Here is a 20,147-nt window from a genome sequence, read left to right on the forward strand (position 1 = left end):
GGGTCGTATCTCGGTGAGGAGGAACATAGTTGCTATTAGTTGCCGGAGTCACTTAGTTTGGCTTCTCTAAACACATTTTCACCACAAAAAAGTCAGAACTCAGTTATTCTGTTATTTCCTCTCTGTTCATATCACGACACGCTCTTGCCTAGCCATTGTTGCGTCTGTGTTCCACACTGCTGTCTACCAAAGAATCCAGAAGGAGAGTTTATCTGTTTATGACCTCAAGCTGAAATAATCTTGGGTTGTGCAGCAGGACAATGATCCAAAACACACCAGCAAGTCCACCTCAGAATGGCTGAAGAAAAACAAAACAAAGACTTTGGAGTGGCCTATGTTGTAAAAAACCCTCCAGTGTGGCTGAATTACAACAATTCTGTAAAGAAGCCAAAATTCCGCCACTGCGCTGTAAGAAATTAATTGCAAGTTATTGGAAACACTTGATTGCAGTTGTTGCTGCCTACGGTGGCTCAACAGCTTGAATAGTTTAAATTGTAATGTAATCATTTATTAGTGTTGTTATAGTACCGCAAACTTCATTGATAATTCCTTGTGACTCTTGCTAACTGTTAGCATGCTAGCTACCAAAATTGTTAGCACTGAGATTTGGGGTGTTTTGGGTCAGATGTTAGCGACTGATAGCAGGCCCATTCAAAATTTCAGCAGAATTTTTGATGATTTTTATTTTGAGGCAAGCGTATTGGATACATTTTTTTGTGCATCTATTGTTAAGCATGTAAATTGGGTGATATGATTGGCCTAGAGTGCATGTCCGTATAAGGAAACCCGGTTCCTTACGACATCAGTCGCTAGTTATTATTTACAACCTTCTAAATGTTTTTTTACATTACTTGAGCCTATATAAGGAAATCATACATTGATTGTCTCATGTTGGTAGATAAAATATTTTTTTAAAAACAACAAACTAAAAAAAGAATGTTTACCGAATGAAGTGTCCTGATAATTAGGCCATGGATACACGAGTAGAGGTATAAGCCCTATTTAATTGGTCTAATGCATTTATGACAGCTAATCAGGCTTAGTGAAGCTGGGTCACCCCTCATGTGTGTATACACTTCACTGTCCATCGATCACCATTGAACACATGTACTCCACATCACTTTTCTTTGCTTTTTTTTTCACCATCTTGGATTGGACTGTACGCAATTCATGGGATTTGTAAGACCTTTTGGCAAATTAATGAGAAAGGTGAGTGTTTTTATTCGACTGACAATAACAATATGGTTATGTCAAAACTAGTCAAATTCACATTTAGACGGGAGAACAGGCTGATGTTGCTTGATGTTTTCTTCATGTAGGATGCAGAACTTGACCCAGCATGTCCCCATTCCGAGGCCCGCTTATTCCCAAGCCAGGGAGAACCTGGTCAAAGCCATCCCGCCCAAACTGCTGTGTTTGCTAGCCTGCGGGGGAGTAGACTGTCGTTATGAAGGCCCACAATGTTGGAAAGCAAACCAGCAGGTCATTCGAGGTGTTTTCTCCTCTTGGTAAGACTATTTGTAGTTTTGGCAATGCTGTCACGCATCAAGTGAATTACTTGTACCGATAAATCTCAGGGTGACTGATGATATCATCGCCATGGCACGACCGTCCAAAGGCTTGATTGAGAAGTTCAACATTATAGAACAGTTTCAAAGGTATGGTTTCTTGAATATTTATTTATGTCAAGTACGCGGACAGTACACATGTTTTCTTCTTTCTCCAGATTGAATATAAGATCCATCATAAACATGCAAGTACCAGGCGAGCATGCTCACTGTGGACCCCCCTTGGACTCTCAAAGTGGCTTCACATATTCGCCTCAGATCTTCATGGAGAATGACAGTGAGACATTTTATGTACCAAAACAGACGTTCTACCAGAACATTCACCCACTGAACATTTCACTCAGCTCTATCCAAGTGGCCCTCCATCTGCAAATGATGATTAATCATGATTAATTAATTTGACAACTATAATTAATCAGATAAAAAATGTATTTTAATCATTTGACAGCACTAGTATATAGTTACCGCATGTAGCTTATATATCATATTTATATTTATATTTGGGTTAGGGTTATATTTTATATTTTATTTCTATTTATATTGATTATTTATTTTTGTGGTATTCATATTATATTTCAACCAGAGTATACGCCACCTCTCGCCTGAAGACAGCTGGGATAGGCGATAGTGAGATTAAGCGGTATAGAAAATAGATAATAAAAAAAAAAAAATTGTACATACTTCCTCTGACTTCCTTATATGGACTCAAATACTGTAAAAAACATATTTAAAAGGTTGTAAATAGGATTTATATGCCATATGAAAATATTCATTCATTCATTTTCTACCGCTTTTCCTCACAAGGGTCGTGGCGGTGCTGGAGCCTATCCCAGCTGTCTTCGGGTGAGAGGCGGGGTACACCCTGGACTGGTCGCCAGCCAATCACAGGGCACATATAGACAAACAACCATTCACACTCACATTCATACCTATGGACAATTTGGAGTCGACAATTAACCTAGCATGTTTTTGGAATGTGGGAGGAAACCGGAATACCCGGAGAAAACCCACTCCATTGGCCACTCCAAATTGTCCATAGGTATGAATGTGAGTGTGAATGGTTGTTTGTCTATATGTGCCCTGTGATTGGCTGGCGACCAGTCCAGGGTGTACCCCGCCTCTCGCCCGAAGACAGCTGGGATAGGCTCCACCACCCCCTGTGACCCTCGTGAGGAAAAAGCGGTAGAAAATGAATGATTTCATGATTTCATGTTCTTTGTGTTAACATTTCCAGTTTACTTCTACAACTTTGGGATGCCAGATTTCGGTGTGTCGTCCCTCGTTGGCATAATAGATGGAGTGAAAGTGTTGGCCTTTGCTGTGGGGGAGGGAAGAGTCGCTGTGCATTGTCACGCAGGCCTCGGCAGAACAGGTTAGGCGTTCAGACTGCATCGCTAGTGTTGCATTGTGTGGTGTTGATACACAATAAATACACATCTTTGCCCCACAGGTGTCCTAATCGCCTGCTACTTAATCTACACGGTGCGGCTCAGTCCCAGCGAGGCCGTTCAGTATGTCCGCATCAAGAGGCCGCGCTCCATTCAAACGCGAGCCCAAATCAGTCAAGTGTTTGACTTTGCTCGTCTACTCGGTACACAACTAGTCCAGTACCCAGACCTCACCTTGAGACATGGAGCCCCTGTGACCTTACAGCACCATCTCAACCGCCAGGCTCTACTGCTGCATGGCCAGGAGGCACGCACCCTCAGATACACACCCAAGGTCAGGAATTCCATTTATCGTCTGTCACTGAACGTCACTCACCCCACTCTTGTTATTAGGTGGTATACCTGCTGTGCATGCGTCTCTTCTGCATGGCTCGGGGTCTCCCCGCAGCTCCAGTTATCAATGCTGAATTGGAGAAGAGGTCAGCACTGAGGATCTTGAGCAGGACCGTGAGGGAAACGCTTGTGTCCAAACAGTACTTGCCCTTGCTGAAGGAACATCACCAGATGCCACAGGGGGGGGACTCGGGCTCAGTGTCCTCCTGGGATGAGCCGTTGGGATTCTTGGAGAGGAAGAGAGGTCTGCTGCTGGACAAACGATGCTACAGTGACTCTGACCTTAGCAAGATGGCGGTAAATGCATACAAAAATTTACTAACTGAGGACTCTTATCAGTTATGACCACGGTTTTAGTGAGCATATAAAGATTAACTCCACAAATGGGTCCTTTTTTGGCTATTTTGTGGTGCTTGATTCCAAATGCTATCACAGGAGAGTCACAGTGAAATGAAAATGTGATGACAACCATAGAGGAAGTGGAACTTCATTCATTCATTCATTTTCTACCGCTTATCCTCACAAGGGTCGCAGGGGTGCTGGAGCCTATCCCAGCTGTCTTCGGGCAAGAGGCGGGGTACACCCTGGACTGGTTGGCAGCTAATCACAGGGCACATATAGACAAACAACCATTCACACTCACATTCATACCTATGGACAATTTGGAGTCACCAATTAACCTAGCATGTTTTTGGAATGTGGGAGGAAACCGGAGTACCCGGAGAAAACCCACGCATGCACAGGGAGAACATGCAAACTCCACACAGAAATGGACGAATGTGGAATTGAACCCTGGTCTGGAAGTGGAAATAGGACACTAGTCTAACACAACCCCCATCGTTTTGTCCATTTTCAATGCCGCTTGTCACGGGGTTATGCTGGAGCCTATTTGCATAAATGTTTTTTTTTACTTATTTATATTGGACTTATTAAAGATAAGACTTATATTACACATTACTTCATATATTGACATAACTTAGCTACATTCTAGACCATGCATCCATTTTCTGTACCGCTGTACTGCAGCTGGGATAGGCTCCAGCATAAAAAATGGATGGTATGCGCAAACAGTTGTTAAATACACACCCACACATACTCGTACATACCCACTGTTTGCACCACTGCTGGCCGGGGCTTGAACTGCATTCCCAAATTCCCAGTAAATGATACGTTGACTAGAATGTTACCATGCTATAGGTAAATTAAGTTGTATTTTGTCCCTCAGGATCTGGAGATGAGTCCATACAGTGCTCCTATATTTGGGAAAGAGGGTCTGTCGTGTGAACAAGATGTGATGGGACCTGATCTGAGGCCATTTAGCTCCAAGACTGCCCCGCTTTCACCAGCTCTGATCAAGGACCAACCTTATCCATGCAATATGCAACCAAGCAGCCACTCTGCCAAGAGGTCAAAGTGCACAGTTAAAAAAGCTCTATCCAAGCACAGCTCCAACATTGAGGTAAATGATACCTGCATGTTTTGTTTTGTTGAGAGACGAGGAAAACACATGGCAATTTATCAAGACCGGCAAAATTAGCACCTTTTTTTGTTTTTAATAATTCAATTAATTGATTCATCAATTATCGTGACAGGCCTAAACAATGCCCTAAAACATGATTCTTTAACAGCTGTGCAGGACGTCACATGATGCGGGCTCAATCTCTGTGGCTCGTGTCATCGCCAAGGCAATGGCCCACCAAGGTCCGCCGGGAGAAGCGGTCCTGCAGCGATCATCTCTGCTTCAGGTACAACTCGTCTAACAGATAATCAAACCTTCTGTGTCATATTTAAGATATTTTGTTCCCAATAGGAGGAGCTGAACAGTAGCGAATGTGGCTGGGCTCTCATGGTGACTGAATCGGATCCTCATGTCCTCACATGTCTGCTGTGGTGCTGGCTGGAGAAGCTAAAGGTCAATGGACACCGTCATGGCAATGTTTACATGTTAGCCTAACCAATGCTGCTTCAATGTTTACACAGGAGCCTGTTCTTGGTGCTGATGATGTAGCAAAGCTTTGTTGTGCAGGAAACAACAACAACAAGCCTTTTGGTGTCCTCAAGAAGGTAAAGAAAGATTTTTTTACAAGAATTTTTGTATTAATGTTGGGAGAAGAGATGACCGATAATATGGGACATCGCAAGTTGAGTCAATGAAAAGTTTGATTATTGCACATTATTATCGCACATTTCTGTTTATATTCATATCTTTTCAGTCACAGAGACACACTGTTTATTGTCTGTTGACCTGTGTGAGCACAGTCACCCGCCTATGTCCACACAGAGAAGATGCCGTGTTGCAGCGGCTGATACAAGCGCTGACAAAGGTAAGAGGAGACATTGGACTGTGCTCTTCCAAGAATCTAGATAATGAGTTAATAATAACAAGCAACATTTGCCTCAACAGAGGCCTCAAGAGGACATAGACAACTTTGCAAGTTTAGTGAAGATTCTGAGGTCCAACTTGAGGAAAACATTTCACGACAGTTACCTGGCATGGGCCTGAAGGCATAATGCTACACATGTGAACACAGCCTCTGAATGCTAATAAACAGTGGTTGGAAACAAACATGGCTGCCAACAAACAATAATTATTTTCCTTCAGAAGAAAAAAAGACAGGCGCTGCTTTGAGTGATGTACTAATGATGTACATTAGCAAAACAAAGGCTAAAATAACACTCATATAATAGTTATTATTATTTATTCAAAATTATTTGTGCAATTTACTGGGTTTATGCTGTACATTGTTGTTCATATTTGATGTCATCTATTTATTCTCCACATTATTATTATTTATTATTATACAGGAGCCAGGCAACAACATTTCGTTGGCAATTTCTGTCCGTCCATCCATCCATCCATCGTGAAAATGCAGTTTTTGTTACACGCTGTAAAGCCAAAATGCTTGGTTACTAGCTTGTGTACTGGGTGGAGGGTGCAGGGGTAGTTCTTGCACAGGTTCACTCCTGAGACCAGGGATCTTGGCCTCCAAAAGGTTGGTGACCACTGCTTTAGAGAATTGTTGCCCTTTATAAAGCAGAGATTTGCAGTAATTGTATTTCTTTCTATTTATGCAGTTTAGAACACAAATAAGTAAATCTTTATAATAACCATCCTGAAGAAGGTCTGTTTATTTACACAAGTTACATAGAGAATTTACAAATGTACAATCAAGCATATTGTATATACAGTAGTCATACACTAAACGTGTTGCCATCGTCACCTCTCAGACCAATTGATTACATTTCAAAAACGGGAGGCGGCATGTATGATAGAAAACTAATGATGAGATTGGGCAGACCTAACTTGGAGAAAACATTCAATGCCCTCACGCCCAGGATCCTCCTCAAAGCCAGCCGGCTAATCTGCTGGAGACTGAGGGGTGTGTCTGAGGAAGAGGAAACAACCACAATCAATACCTTCAATCTATCATCTCATATACACTAACTATTAAGGATTGTATGTTGACATGCTGGGCTGCACGGTGGTCGAATGGTTAACGCACAGACCTCACAGCTAAGAGACCAGGGTACAATGCATACACACACTGAGTTCTAGTTCTGTATCTACGTATAGGTTCTACGTGTCCACATTCTATTTGGTAAGTTCTAGGTGGATGTGTTTGTTCTAGTTGGATAGGTTCTCTTTCTGTATTCTGTGCTATGTGTTCAGGTTCTATTTATTCTAGTTCTATGTGTTTGTATGTCCTATATCCTAGTTCTATTTACTCATTTATTGTGCTATAGTGGGCTGCACAGTGGTGGTGTGGTTAGCCGTGCATGCGTGGGTTTTCTCCGGGTACTCCATTTTCCTCCCACATTCCAAAAACATGCTAGGTTAATTGGCGACTCCAAATTGTCCATAGGTATGAATGTTAATGTGAATGGTTGTTTGTCTATATGTGCCCTGTGATTGGCTGGCGACCAGTCCAATCCCAGACAGCTGGGATAGGCTCCAGCACCCCCCGCAACCCTCATGAGGATAAGCGGTAGAAAATGAATGAATGAATGAATGTTGACATGCTCTTATTTTGGTGATTCCCTGGTTCCTGTTTTCACTGTACGTCAGGCAGCTTGGTTTGTGGCTGTTAGGCAGGTGTACACAATTAGCAATCTATGCCATTCAAAAACCAGTGTACTCCCCATTAGACATCATGTTTGTCCCCTCATGCAATCCTCGTTCTTGGTGCCATTGCCAGAGGTATCATTATCTTAAATTCACGGTTAAAAACATTGATGGCGACTGAGCTGGTTTAGGGGATCATGTCTTAGATCCTTTAGATAGATTTTGATTGATTTGAGCATCTAAAGTGTCCCCACATCCTTACATTTTTGTATACGTCACCTCCAGTGGGAAAGGTTGGACTCCCCCGTGCTGTAAACTTACTTTCATAAAACTGACAGCAAAGGTAGGAAGGCGATCCTAAACTGGTGTACTGGATGGGCTTCTTGTTCAGGTTGTCTCTGGCGTACAAGTTGGCGCCAAACTCCACAAGCAGCTCGATCAAGTGGACGTTCCTTGCTTTGGTCGCATGATGGAGGGCTGTCTCATGCAGCTTGGCGGCATTCACGTTTGCACCTTGGTAGAGGACGGAGAGGAAATCTTAAGTTCAATAAAAATCATCATAGCAGCTTTACATATGTCAATGCACATGTATTATTGATTATTCCTTTCAACGGTGCTCACGGTAAATCCAAATTGTTCATAAATCCCAAATATAATGATAATATATAGTGATAAAAATATAGTGATAATTGAAGAAAAGCTGTTATTTCCTCTTAAGATGTGAGATGATTTAAAGTTAAAAATTCCAATAATTAGCATTTTGGACTGTTGGAGCTTAAGGTTCAAGCAGAGCATCAAAATGCAAAAAGAAAAAATGGCAGCGACCCCAAAAAAACCCACCATTAAATCGAAATAGGCTGTTCATTAGCTGATCAAATGTTTAAAGATATGCTCATTTTTCAGCCCTGAGATCTTCCAGAATCTGCACCTATTCCAGTAGTATTTCTTTGGATTTCGTATTTCCCGTGAAAATGGTCTGTTTTAATTTATTCCACCCACGACCCGCCTGCACACACCCACTCCGCTGTGGACAACATGCACAGAAACGACATTCATTCATTCATTCATTCATTTTCTACCGCTTTTTCCTCACGAGGGTCGCGGGGATGCTGGAGCCTATCCCAGCTTTCTTCGGGCGAGAGGCGGGGTACACCCTGGACTGGCTGCCAGCCAATCACAGGGCACATGTAGACAAACAACCATTCACACTCACATTCATACCCATGGACAATTTGGAGTCGCCAATTAACCTAGCATGTTTTTGGAATGTGGGAGGAAACCGGAGTACACGGAGAAAACCCACGCATGCACGGGGAGAACATGCAAACTCCACACAGAGATGGCCGAGGGTGGAATCGAACCCTGGTCCTCCTAGCTGTGAGGTCTGCGCGCACTCGACCACCGTGCCGCCCCACAGAAATGACAATATGGCTAAAATAACCACTTGCCAGAATTGAGAAGAACTTTAGCGCAGGCGTAATGTTGCCTGGCACAGGCGACATGGAGTGGCGTGCCGTAATGGCAGTCATGAGCCTCCATGTAGGCTCCTTGGTCGATCATTAGCTGGACACAATCGGAATTGCCTGCGGACACACACAAGCCAAAATATTAGGTACACATTAAGTGCAGAGTGTAATGAGATCCTACATGGCCCTGTGTCTTTTTCACCCACCTCCCATGCATGCCTCATGAAGCGGTGAGAAGGTAAACAGCGGGGGATTGACAGTTGCTCCGTACTCTAGCAGCAGCTTGACACACTCCAAACTGCCTGCAGCACAGGCATCACACAGCGGCGTGCTTCCGTCTATGTTACGAGCATCCACCTATCGGGAGCACAGAGCATATATAAGAGCATGACAAATAAGGTTGCCCCACATCAAGTGTCTTACCTGTGCCCCGGCACCCAGCAGTAATCTGACGCACTGGGTGTGGCCCTGTATGCACGCTTCGTGTAACGGGGTGATGGAGTCGACTGCCACCATGTTCACAGCCGCACCATTTTCAATGAGCTGCTGCAGCTGGACCGCCCTTCCTTGTGCGGCCGCTTCATGGACCGCAGTCCGGTCCGTCCAGAACCCAAGACCATGAGCTAACAAATATGCAAGACTATTTAGTCATTAAAACATACAGAAATTTGACCCCATGGCCCAAACCATTATGTACACAGGAGACACCAATCTGCTTGTCGGTCTCGTATTCTATCTTTCCCTCAGTCGTGAACATGACCCCCAGATACTCGGGGAAGAGTCTCATCCCCGACCTGGAGATGACACCCCACCCTTTTCCAGGCGAGAACCATGGACTCATATTTGGAAGTGCTGATTCTCATCCCAGGTACTTCACACTTGGTTGTCAAAATCAAATCAAATCAACTTTATTTGTATAGCACTTTTCCTGCAAAGACATGCAACACAAAGTGCTTTACAGAATTAAAAACAATTACCACAATTAAAAGGAAAAACAAAAGAAAGCCCCTCCTTCCCACCCTCCATACTAGACACACACAATCACACACAGTAGGGAGACATAGCATGGCACTGAGGATCAAGGAAACGCCACCTTTGGGGCCGTCCACACTGGGAGGAGCTGCAGGTCGTGCCATCGGGGGACCCCAGCACCGACAGATGGGCGGACCCCCACATTAAAGGCAGGCACCCCCAGCCGGCCTGGTCGAAGGGACCCAAGGATGGCACCCCCTCAGCAGACCCGACACAGCCCCCAGTGTGGAGGACCCCACCTGAGGAAACACTGGAGTTAAAAGCTAAAGACTAAGAGCATAAAATAGGACTAAAAAGATAAAAGCATAAGAAAAATATTAGTTAAAAGCCTGATTAAAAAGGTGTGTCTTCAATCTTTTTTTTAAAATATCAACAGTCTCCGCAGTCCTGAGGCTCTCCGGCAGGCTGTTCCACAGGTGGGGGCCATAGTGGCTAAATGCTGCCTCACTGTGGGTTTTCGTCCTGGGTTTTGGTATTGTTAAAAGGCCAGTGCCAGAGAACCGCAGGGTCCGCGGGGGTTGATATGGTAAAAGCAGATCAGATAAATAAGAAGGGGCAAGGCCGTTAAGACATTTAAAAACCAGTAAGAGAATCTTAAAATGGATCCTGAAGCGGACGGGGAGCCAATGTAGTGACTTTAAAACTGGTGTAATGGTGTGAACCAATCCACCGAGACTGCGGCTGCAATTCTGTCCATTAAAATACTACACACAGAATTCCTCAAGGGACACAGTCTGCCTTCTCATAATAAGAAACTGCGGACCATGTTTCATAACGATTAAGCTCCAACAATGATCATGTAGCTTCATGACATTGTTTAATACTAATGCACAGGAGGCCAAATCGCTCGTCAACAATAGTTATGGTTGGTGACTCTCGGGAAAACACGCCCCCTACTGTTTTGATAAAGAATTGCACGTCACAAGCTCAAACCCCGCCAAAGAGCATACTTTAACAGGATCAAGACGCTAGCTGCAGCATACTTTTCAGCCTTAACAAGCTTAATCATTGGTTCGCTTGCTAGCATGCTAACATTACTCTAACTATGCATTTGAGACATAGAAATATTATTAGCCAGACAAAACCACCCCACTATTATCGCACTAAAGCTGTCATAAATCGTTATTTCGCGCTGCAATTAGTCACGGAGCATTTAAGCCACTTACCGATGTCTCCATACAAAGACGGTCTGCTACGCGTTATCTCCATTTCATCTGAACCAGCTCCTTGTAATGTTGACAAAAGCAATAATTAACAACGTATAAAATTCATTTTGAGCCAAGCCATGCCGAGCGGCATCACTCCAAAACACAATCTGAGTCAGTTTAAAGGTAAAGTGCTCGGAGAGCGAAAACAGCTCACATAGCGACACGACCGCAAGGGATAGTGGGAAATGTAGTCGACCTGAATACAATGTCAACTTTCCTGAGTGATTCAAACATATTCTACTGCCGGATTTGAAACATAGTGATATTATGTCACACGTGTTTTAAAGTAGAACACATAATAGTAGTGTTAAAATATATAGTGTTAGAATATTAAGTTAAATGTGATGTTGGGTAAATATAAGGGCACTTTTGATACTAGTTAGGTCATTTTTTTCTCAATAAAGTTATTTTGCATTTATTATACGTATACACTGTATGTTTTTAAAATAATTATGCATTATTTAGAGCTTGGTTGCAAAGCTTAATTAAATACATGTAGTATACAAATGTTGTGCTTAGCACAATAACTCACATGACGTTTAAGTAACCAGTACATGCAGTGTGTCCACGTTACTCGCATTGTTTACGTCGATGAATAATTGTACACGGATGTTGTACAAGTGCATATTTTGGAGTGTAAGTCAGAATGAGAGCAGAGGTGGGAAAGTCAAGCCCTCTGGCGAAATATATTGTGCAACTCCCGTCGAACTCGACGTCGTACTTTGGATTTTAAAACTTTCAAGATGGATGATGGCTCCTCGTTTAGTTTCTCTTTCTTTTCCCAAGTCGTCCACTACTCAAGTGTGAAGCGTCGTCGGATACCTTTACCGGACTCACTACTACTTTCATCGGAATGACGTGTAAAAAAAGTGGCTTTTATACATTTTGGTATCGATTTGTGTTGTTTATGTGCTACGTGGCCTCGATTTGTGACTTCCTGGTTGTGAGACCAACGTTTGTGTTTTTTTTCCTTCTTAATCTTCTAGGTGAAGAAAGTGAAAGAAGTCGGGGGGATTTATTTCAGTCACACGTTTTGACATCATGTTTGAAAAAGGAGCTATTTGTCTCGGAGTTTGGACACAAGATATTTGATACGCCCGGAAATGGAAAGTGGAAGCGATCGGAGTTTAGGTGACGAGACGCCCTGCTTTCACTTTCGTCTTTCTGTTCAATTATGCTTTTAAATCTGTTTCCTTCTTCATTTCACCGCAACAACGACCGATTTGCTCGCCTTGTTGCATAATTTCGTATAAACTTGCGAACATTTAGTCAACAATACCGTATACTAATACTAAACTCGTCATTCTCATTTTCTGTGTTGCCATTTTAGGTGTTTTAATACCGGTGTGTGAAAATTCAAATGATTTCAAAAAGAAAATTTTGCTTCCAATCCAAAGTGCGTACTTGTATGAAGAGTCAAAGGAGGCTTTCAAATATCAATTTGCTGTCCTCGTTAAGAATCCAGCATTGGAGAAAAAGGTTAGTATACTTTTGAGTTTATACATTTTCCATTAACAAAGTGGACACTATAGAGCAGGGATTTAAACAGAGTCAGCTGAGCAGAAAAAAAAATGGTGGTCCTATGTATTATCTGATGGGTAGGCTCACTTTACGCTTTAAAAAACTTCTATAGACATGTACAAACAAATGTGGTAGTGTCAAATACAGCATGTGCTGCAATGTCACACTTTTAAATGTCTTTTTGTTTGCTAAACCAGTATGCTGCCTTTCGAGAAAAGAAAAAACATGCAGGGTATACAGAAGAGGATCTGGAGGAAACGTATGGATTTTTGCTGTTTGATGACATCAACAAGGTAGAGAAACAGGACACATCTGAGATGAAGCTGCTGGAATTAGTCGCTTTTAATTATTTTGTGTTTCTTTTTTAAAGGCTAATGCACTCGGGCGGACAGGAGTGCTCACCGGGACAAGCACCTGTTCAAGTTTGGGAGATCCGTTAAAGGGTAAATTGAATTATTTTGATTCATGTGTGTATGAAATATACTAATAATTCCTGTTTGTTTGTGTATGGTCAATAACATAAACGCAACACACCCACCAATATTTGCTACTCTTTGGTCCGAAACGCCTAACTGTCTTTGCCATTATAAAGGATAAAGATTATTGAATGCCAGAGAGGTCATGGATTCTGTGCACTGTTACATGGAGATAGGACAAAAGAAAAGGTTATCCTTCCAGATTCACCTGGGTTAATATACTACAAAGTAGTATAATGTAGCAGTAGTGTATACGTCATTCATGTGTTATGTACAGTGTAACTGACTCAAGTTAATAATCACAGTATAGTAACGGAACATGTTCGGAACCTGAGGACCTCCTGTATTGACTAGTTTGTCCAGCTTCCTGTTGCTAGGCAAAATTCAGGAGGCAGTCAGATACACATGGAAGACATTACTCAGTTTATGAAAAGAATACACCACAAACCATCTATCACTTTTACCTCTTTACCACTTTTTTATATGTGTTCAGGTGTTTACATATCAATGTACTCCGACTGTTTGGAACCAGAGGGCTTGCATGATCGCAAATCAGGCTACATCGCCATCATCAGGCTGACAACGGTAATAAGAAAAGTGGGCGGTGTTTAGAATGCATTTATTAAAATATAAATACATTGAGTGATTCTCCGTCCCACAGGGAAGAGTTCGAAGAGTTTCAGAGAACCACAGCCAAGATGTAACACCACCGACTGAGGGATTTGACTGTCACGTGTCTCAAAACTTGGCCTCTGTGTCGCCCCGAACCAGCTTTCGTCTGGCATTTGAGAGAACCCAAGTAATGATCTAAGTGTGATAGCTACATTACCTCTGTTTGATTCAGTGATTATATTAAATAAGGGATTCCCTTGTTTCCATTCTGCAGTGTTACATTTATGAGCTGCTCAACGACGGAAGCAATCGAACGGAGCCTTCTCCCAGCTTCACTTGCCCTTTTGCTATTGTGGCATTTTCATATACAAACAAAGGAAGGAAAAGACGTTGGACTCCATTGGCAAAAAGGTGAATAAACAGCAAATCTGAATATACTTTATTATGCAACACAGCGGAACCTCTAAAATGTGCCCGAAAGCGCTGGTCAATCTTGTTAAAATTTAAAATCGAATTTTCTCAAATTGAATTTTGATTATTATTTACCCGTGAGGCAAACATTTTAACATTCACGTCAAGAAAGTGTAAGAAGCAAACCACTGATAATATTAAATCGTAAAAACAACCTTATTGTCAGTGCTCACATTCTGGTGTATATTGTTATTTTATGAATATTATTGTTGATGTAGTCACATTATCCTGATCAGCCAAAACAAAGAGACATCTGTGACATCACTATAAAATCACGAAAAGCTCTTTTGGAGTCTTATTTCTTCGATGCTCATGGAAATGAAGTGTCACAATATGTGTTGAAGTCTTGGAATATTTGCTGAGGTCTCACAAAACGTGTGCATATGTTTCGGAATTACAAGGCCTGTTGCAACAATGGGTATTATTTGATTATTTGATTTGACATTTTAGAAATGTACATTTCCAGCAATTATTGGTTAAACTTGAATTTGTTCAATTTTAGAGGTTCCACTGTACAAGACACACGCTATAATTTAGATAAATGTTTTTTGTTTTTTTTTACTTTTTCAGAGTGGAGACACAACTTGGTAAGACATTTGAAATGAAAAACATGATGGATTCTCATGTGGACATTTAATCAAGCCCTTTTCTTTGTTGATCACAGGCAGGCAACCTCGTGATCTCATCTCATCTAAAATTTTCAGAATTCTGCCAGTCCTAAACTATCCAGGAGGTGAGGTTGAGAAAAAAACCACTGATCCAAACAAGGGACTTTATAATGTAGTAGCACACCCCCTTCAGACATATACAGTTGTGCTAAATCCTGTCCTGCAAGCATGCCCTTCTGTTGGAACTGGGATTCGATATGTCGCTGTATCCCCTCCTAAGCAAACACTAGCCAGTCTTTCACAAATGGGATCAGAAAACCAGCTAAACCATGACAAGGAGTGTGATAGCGAAGTTGGTGTAACAGACTTCCCTCAGACTCATTCTCGAAATGATGTGCGAGTGCCGAACACACCCGACGATCCTGGGCTGTTAAACCTTTCGACTCCTTCGACATCTGATAGTGTTCCCGCCGAGCTGATTGTGAGCTTCACCTCTGAGCAATCTGTAACTGAGAAGAGTCCAATCAGTCCTTTGTCAACAAGAAAGCCTTTGTCTGACGAACACAGGAGGGATTTGGATTGTCCAGAGATGGTTAATCACACAGTAAAGCAACAAAAAAATCGGCAACATTCCTCCAAAGGTCACAAAAAGACAACAAAAGCATCTTTTGAAACTCCTGAATTGGAAAAGCTTCACATACCATCAGAAGATGAGATGGTTAATAAGCAGTCTGACCAGGAACCTGAATCAGTTACCCAATCACATCAAAACACAATATCAAATAAAGATTGTGAGCCCTTGGAAGGGCATACTGTTAGCAACTGTTCATCGAGAAATAAAGTCAGACCTATTATGGTTGAATCAGTAACAGATGCAGAAAGACCAACAATAGGGACCACCGTAATGGACCGGGAAGGTCCAAAATGTGAGCGTTGGAACTTGAGGCCAATCATCAGCGAATGTGGAAGAATCTTAGTTCCTCATGGCTCATGGAGGAATACTACTCAACTGATGACGTCTATGAAAGACCAACATCAGTTCCCGAGTCGTCCTACAACAGCATCTGATGCAGTCGGAAAAGAGCAGCATTCCAACACCGCTCCTGGATCAACAACAAGTGGGACTGAGTTGATCGGCTCCAAGACTGGAGGAAATTGTCCTCGAATTGACGTTGATCCCGAGCAAAGCGCAATGCAAGAGTCTAAAGACATGCTTCCACCGGAACACAGTAGTACCACGTCTGATCAGTGTGTCACAAAAGATGAACCGAAAAGCATCGTGTCAAAGAGAAATCAAACAAAACACTACCTCAGTTTACATGAAACCGATTCAGATCCAACTACTGAGACAGAACCTCCTTTGAAGAAAGGCAAAAGTTACGACAACACAAAGACAAATGCACCTGACACCAGAACAGACCTCGAAGAAGACTCTATGCAGACTTCTGATGAAACGGCATCTGCGATTCAAGAAAGCGAGACACCGGAAGCGACTATCAAACGTAAGCCCCCGTCAATTTTCCCATTGTGGAAGCAGATGCGAAAGCTAAAAAAGCACCAAGACATCTCCAAGCTACACGTTAAAAAGAAATGTAAGCCTTTTTTAAAAATGACTTAATCTTCCCCAACTTATTGTTACTATTAATGTTAATTTGACTTCTTGTTGTCTTCACAGGGCGGTTGCACTTTCAAACCCCATCTGATGACGCTTGCAAACAGAGCGCTAAGGATAACACCGCCCAGAAGAAAATACACACCTCAAACACATCTACAGATGCTTTGAATCTACTTGCTGATTTGGCACTAGGCGCCACGAATGAACAAGTTGCTCCGCAACCAGGCCAAGAACCGATATGTGACGATGCCAATGTTGCAAGTGCTAGTCAAGTTTCACTTCTTCATGCTCTTCTACAGCAGACTTTCTGTAAACCCGCACAGCCTCTTGAGTCAAGCGCTCTTGCGGAAGATTTGGAGTTGGTCAGTTTGTTGTGTAAAGAACATGCTTACTCATTGTATCCCTTTGTGGGTTTACCAGTCACACCCTTCCAGGTATCTCCTTTGAGTGGTTCTACTGGACTGCTGCACCACCATCAGACAATGTATGGTGTTCAAACAGGCTTTTCTGATGAAAACAGGTGCATGAAGAAACATATGAAAATGTTCAAACGCTACCGCAGTTTTGTTGACCGGGGTGGATCTGTCGAAGTGACACGGCGATGGAAAGATAAGTATGACTTCAATCGAGACAGCAGGTTATCAGTCGGGTCAAAGAACAGAAGCGTCATACGAGCTTTACATGGGTATGCAATGTCGACATTGATTGAGATTGACTGTTATTATTTTTAAAATAATCATTGTCTTTTTTTTCACAGCCCATGGGATCACTCTATTCAGGACACCAACAAAGATGTGCAGCTCATTGTCCACATGTGGATTGGTCTCTTTTATAGCCGCTCAACCGCGAGGTTTTTTGATGTTAGCTCGGACCTAGCGAACCCATGCTTGGAAGAGAGTGATTATTTGGAAACAACGCTGGCTCAGTCCGAGCTCGAGGGAAATCGGTTTCCACACAGTGTGGCAGAGACTACAGAACCTTCAATATCTAACACTTTGGACCTCAACAAAAAGGGGCCCTCGTTGGATGAAGAATGTGATATTCTGGACTTGTCTCTGAGGAGCCCCAATGCAGAGATTGTGACTTCCATCCCCCAAACATCGGAGGTTGGTTCTAATGTTTTCAGATAGCATGTTTCTGATGCTTGTATATTACCGTCATTCTTCTGTTTTTCCAGAGTTTTCAAACGATGATTCTCCCTGTAGAAATGACAAGTGAAGTCAATAATGTCAGCAGGAAGTGCGGTTGGACACACTTGCAAGAAGATGGCTCCCTGAATGGCACTGGTGAACATTTTCAACACGAAGATGTAACTGAGAATCACCTACAAGGACCAATGGAGAATCATGAAGATCATGGTACTGTCAGAACGGATCATGAGTTGAATGGATCCAATCGGGACAAGATAAATTTGAATGGTGGTTCTGAAAATAATTCAGGAGATATGATGATAAAACATGGAGTAGATTCCTCTGTTGCAGAAAAGGAGGTCGAGAAAGACTTGAATGATCCTGTACTTCATATAGAAGATGACAAAGAATCACAAACATTCTGCAAAGGAAGTCTTCTGGTGACTGTAAGACCGTTAGCAACGACTCAACCTGAAGGGGTGCAAGCTGAGAAACTTGAAGATGACAGGGATTGTTATTTTGTCAAGAATGATATCGCCATTTCAACAAGTTTAAGGGTTCTACAAAGAAGACAGAATGTCCTCCCAATTGTAAGCACGGCTGATGAATCCAGTGATGTTGAGACAACTGATGTGAGAAACACTCTTGATCAACCGTCGGAATCAAGAATGTATCCCGCCACTTTGCCGGGCCCCAGCTGCGCAAGAGATGACGCGAATGCAGACCCAGTTCAGGCAGCATTTACCTCAAATCCACCATCATCTGACTCGTCAGAGGATTCAGTGGGACTACTGCTAAAAAGTAAAGCACAGGTGGATGGATCAATCTCCGAAGACACGTCTGACAGAAGTGAAGACAAAATATTATCTCAAAGAACCAGCAAAATTATGATTGCAGAAAATGCAACAATGAGCACGGACACATTGTTTCAATGTCATCAAAGTGACTTTCAAATGGACAAGATGCATCCAAGGAATGGTCCAAAGACAAAATATAGATTCTACATATTGCAAACGTCAGAGGATTCCTTCTATGAGGAAACAAAGGTAAACAAATGTCCACAGATATGGAAAAATGTCTATGGAAAAATTACAGCTTTGTTTCAACTTTGAAAGGCCCAGTTAGAAGCAGAAGGCCATACAGCTGTGCAGCCATTCCAGTTCTTCCTCTTGGGTGAGGGATGTGCTCCTCTGCTGATTGTCATCAGGAATGAAGATATAGCAGCGCGCGTTTGTGAGGTAAGCGGTCAATGAACGGATGTTTTGTGTATAACCAGGACGCTTTTCACACCATGTGACCCCGTGTAATCTCAGGTTCCATACCTACTTGAGCTGAAAAAGTCGCCGGAAGTGCAGTTTTGTGGAATCGACGAACCAAACGACGTGATGAATCGCACCTATCAGGAGCTCTTTGTCAATGGGGGCTTTGTGATGTTTGATACAGAAACGTTGGAATCCCTCAGCCTGTGTATGTGATTCTATAATAGAAACACAGTATTAGAACGTATTGCAATCTAATTCACTGTGTCAACTCTGCTTAATGTTTAGACAAGTTGAGAAGATTCTTGGAAATCTTACAAGGTCTTAACAAAACAGGGAAATGGAAATGGTTCTTACACTACAGAGACAGTCGGCGATTCAAAGAGAATGCAAGGTAGGGGTCAACTTGTTAATGTTGAAAGGTTAATTAATTCAACTGATACGACTCCCATCTCCAGGTTCAGCACTGATGCAGAGGAGAAGAAGAACTTCTTAAGATGGTCAGAGGAAGCAGGCTTGGCAACGGTCTTGCCTTACCATGATTGTGACGTCAAGTCAAGAGATAAACCTGACTATCGTGCATGTATGGTCCACTTGCAGGTCCAGAATATATCATCCCGTTTTCCTGTGTTTGTAACTGGTAAGATAACTACTACACGGAATTGTACATTTGGAGAAAACTGAATAAACAGCACAAATTAATGATGTTAATTTCTTACAGATACGAGAAGCAGTGAGTTTGAGGAGAGCGGGATTCTGACAACAACTGTAGACTCTTTTCTGATGAGTTTTCTATGTGATACCCATGCAGTCTGACCTCAGTCGGTGATGCCACGCGACAAAACACAAAACAAATCCACCTCCGTTATTACAATACCAAGTTTCAAGAGCCATTATAGGCCGGGAGAGAATGTTGTCATGCTGTCATGTTACATCTGTTGTCCTTCATTTTTAGAACCAAAGCAGTAAGTTAACAATAATACAGAAGTGCAGCTGTGTTGATATATCTGAATATGGTTTTATACTGGATGGTTTGTTAAAGATGTTTCATATTTTTATTACTGTTGGTTGGTCGCTAATTTAAAACCATCTATATATGCTATATTTGTTTAAATGAAATGACAGTGTGTTTAAAGTGGTGTTAAAAAAATAAACCATGTAATGCAGTTAAGTAAATGAGTCACATTTTCATTCACAATATACTGTATGAAGACCATGGTCTTGGCCGTGAACCTACGCAAATTCTAACTCCACCACTCACCCACCCAGGATACACAGTGGTGTGAAAAAGTATTTTTGTTTTCTTTGATATATATTTATATATATATATATTTTCT

The 20,147-nt window shown here is 42.2% G+C and overlaps 3 protein-coding genes across 3 annotated transcripts; 2 read left to right on the forward strand and 1 right to left on the reverse strand.

Moving 5' to 3' along the window:
• The first annotated feature begins 988 nt into the window (after positions 1–988).
• LOC131130991 (protein tyrosine phosphatase domain-containing protein 1) lies at positions 989–6,453 on the forward strand. Its single transcript, XM_058075229.2, has 13 exons — positions 989–1,209; positions 1,320–1,508; positions 1,578–1,658; positions 1,727–1,845; positions 2,803–2,940; positions 3,019–3,290; positions 3,350–3,646; positions 4,575–4,808; positions 4,978–5,094; positions 5,160–5,261; positions 5,330–5,413; positions 5,563–5,673; positions 5,754–6,453. Exons 2-13 carry the CDS (start codon positions 1,321–1,323, stop codon positions 5,850–5,852), a joined length of 1,842 nt encoding a protein of 613 aa, XP_057931212.2. The 5' UTR covers positions 989–1,209; position 1,320; the 3' UTR covers positions 5,853–6,453.
• Positions 6,107–11,278, reverse strand: LOC131130992 (ankyrin repeat and SOCS box protein 13). Its single transcript, XM_058075230.2, has 6 exons — positions 11,077–11,278; positions 9,302–9,501; positions 9,085–9,235; positions 8,861–8,995; positions 7,734–7,925; positions 6,107–6,735 (listed from the first exon to the last, which is right to left on the reverse strand). Exons 1-6 carry the CDS (start codon positions 11,117–11,119, stop codon positions 6,587–6,589), a joined length of 870 nt encoding a protein of 289 aa, XP_057931213.2. The 5' UTR covers positions 11,120–11,278; the 3' UTR covers positions 6,107–6,586.
• A 389-nt stretch (positions 11,279–11,667) lies between these two features.
• On the forward strand, positions 11,668–19,945 carry tasor2 (transcription activation suppressor family member 2). The gene is made up of 18 exons (XM_058075228.2): positions 11,668–11,978; positions 12,105–12,249; positions 12,449–12,597; positions 12,837–12,932; positions 13,010–13,082; positions 13,609–13,700; positions 13,777–13,914; positions 14,002–14,138; positions 14,769–14,785; positions 14,863–16,398; positions 16,482–17,106; positions 17,179–17,527; positions 17,599–18,597; positions 18,667–18,789; positions 18,865–19,018; positions 19,099–19,204; positions 19,269–19,450; positions 19,532–19,945. Exons 2-18 carry the CDS (start codon positions 12,222–12,224, stop codon positions 19,624–19,626), a joined length of 4,899 nt encoding a protein of 1,632 aa, XP_057931211.2. The 5' UTR covers positions 11,668–11,978; positions 12,105–12,221; the 3' UTR covers positions 19,627–19,945.
• Positions 19,946–20,147: the final 202 nt, after the last annotated feature.

Source organism: Doryrhamphus excisus, linkage group LG1 (assembly GCF_037039965.1).
Source record: "Doryrhamphus excisus strain RoL-2023G ecotype Guam linkage group LG1, RoL_Dexc_Guam_v1.1, whole genome shotgun sequence".
Taxonomy (NCBI): Eukaryota; Metazoa; Chordata; class Actinopteri; order Syngnathiformes; family Syngnathidae; genus Doryrhamphus; species Doryrhamphus excisus.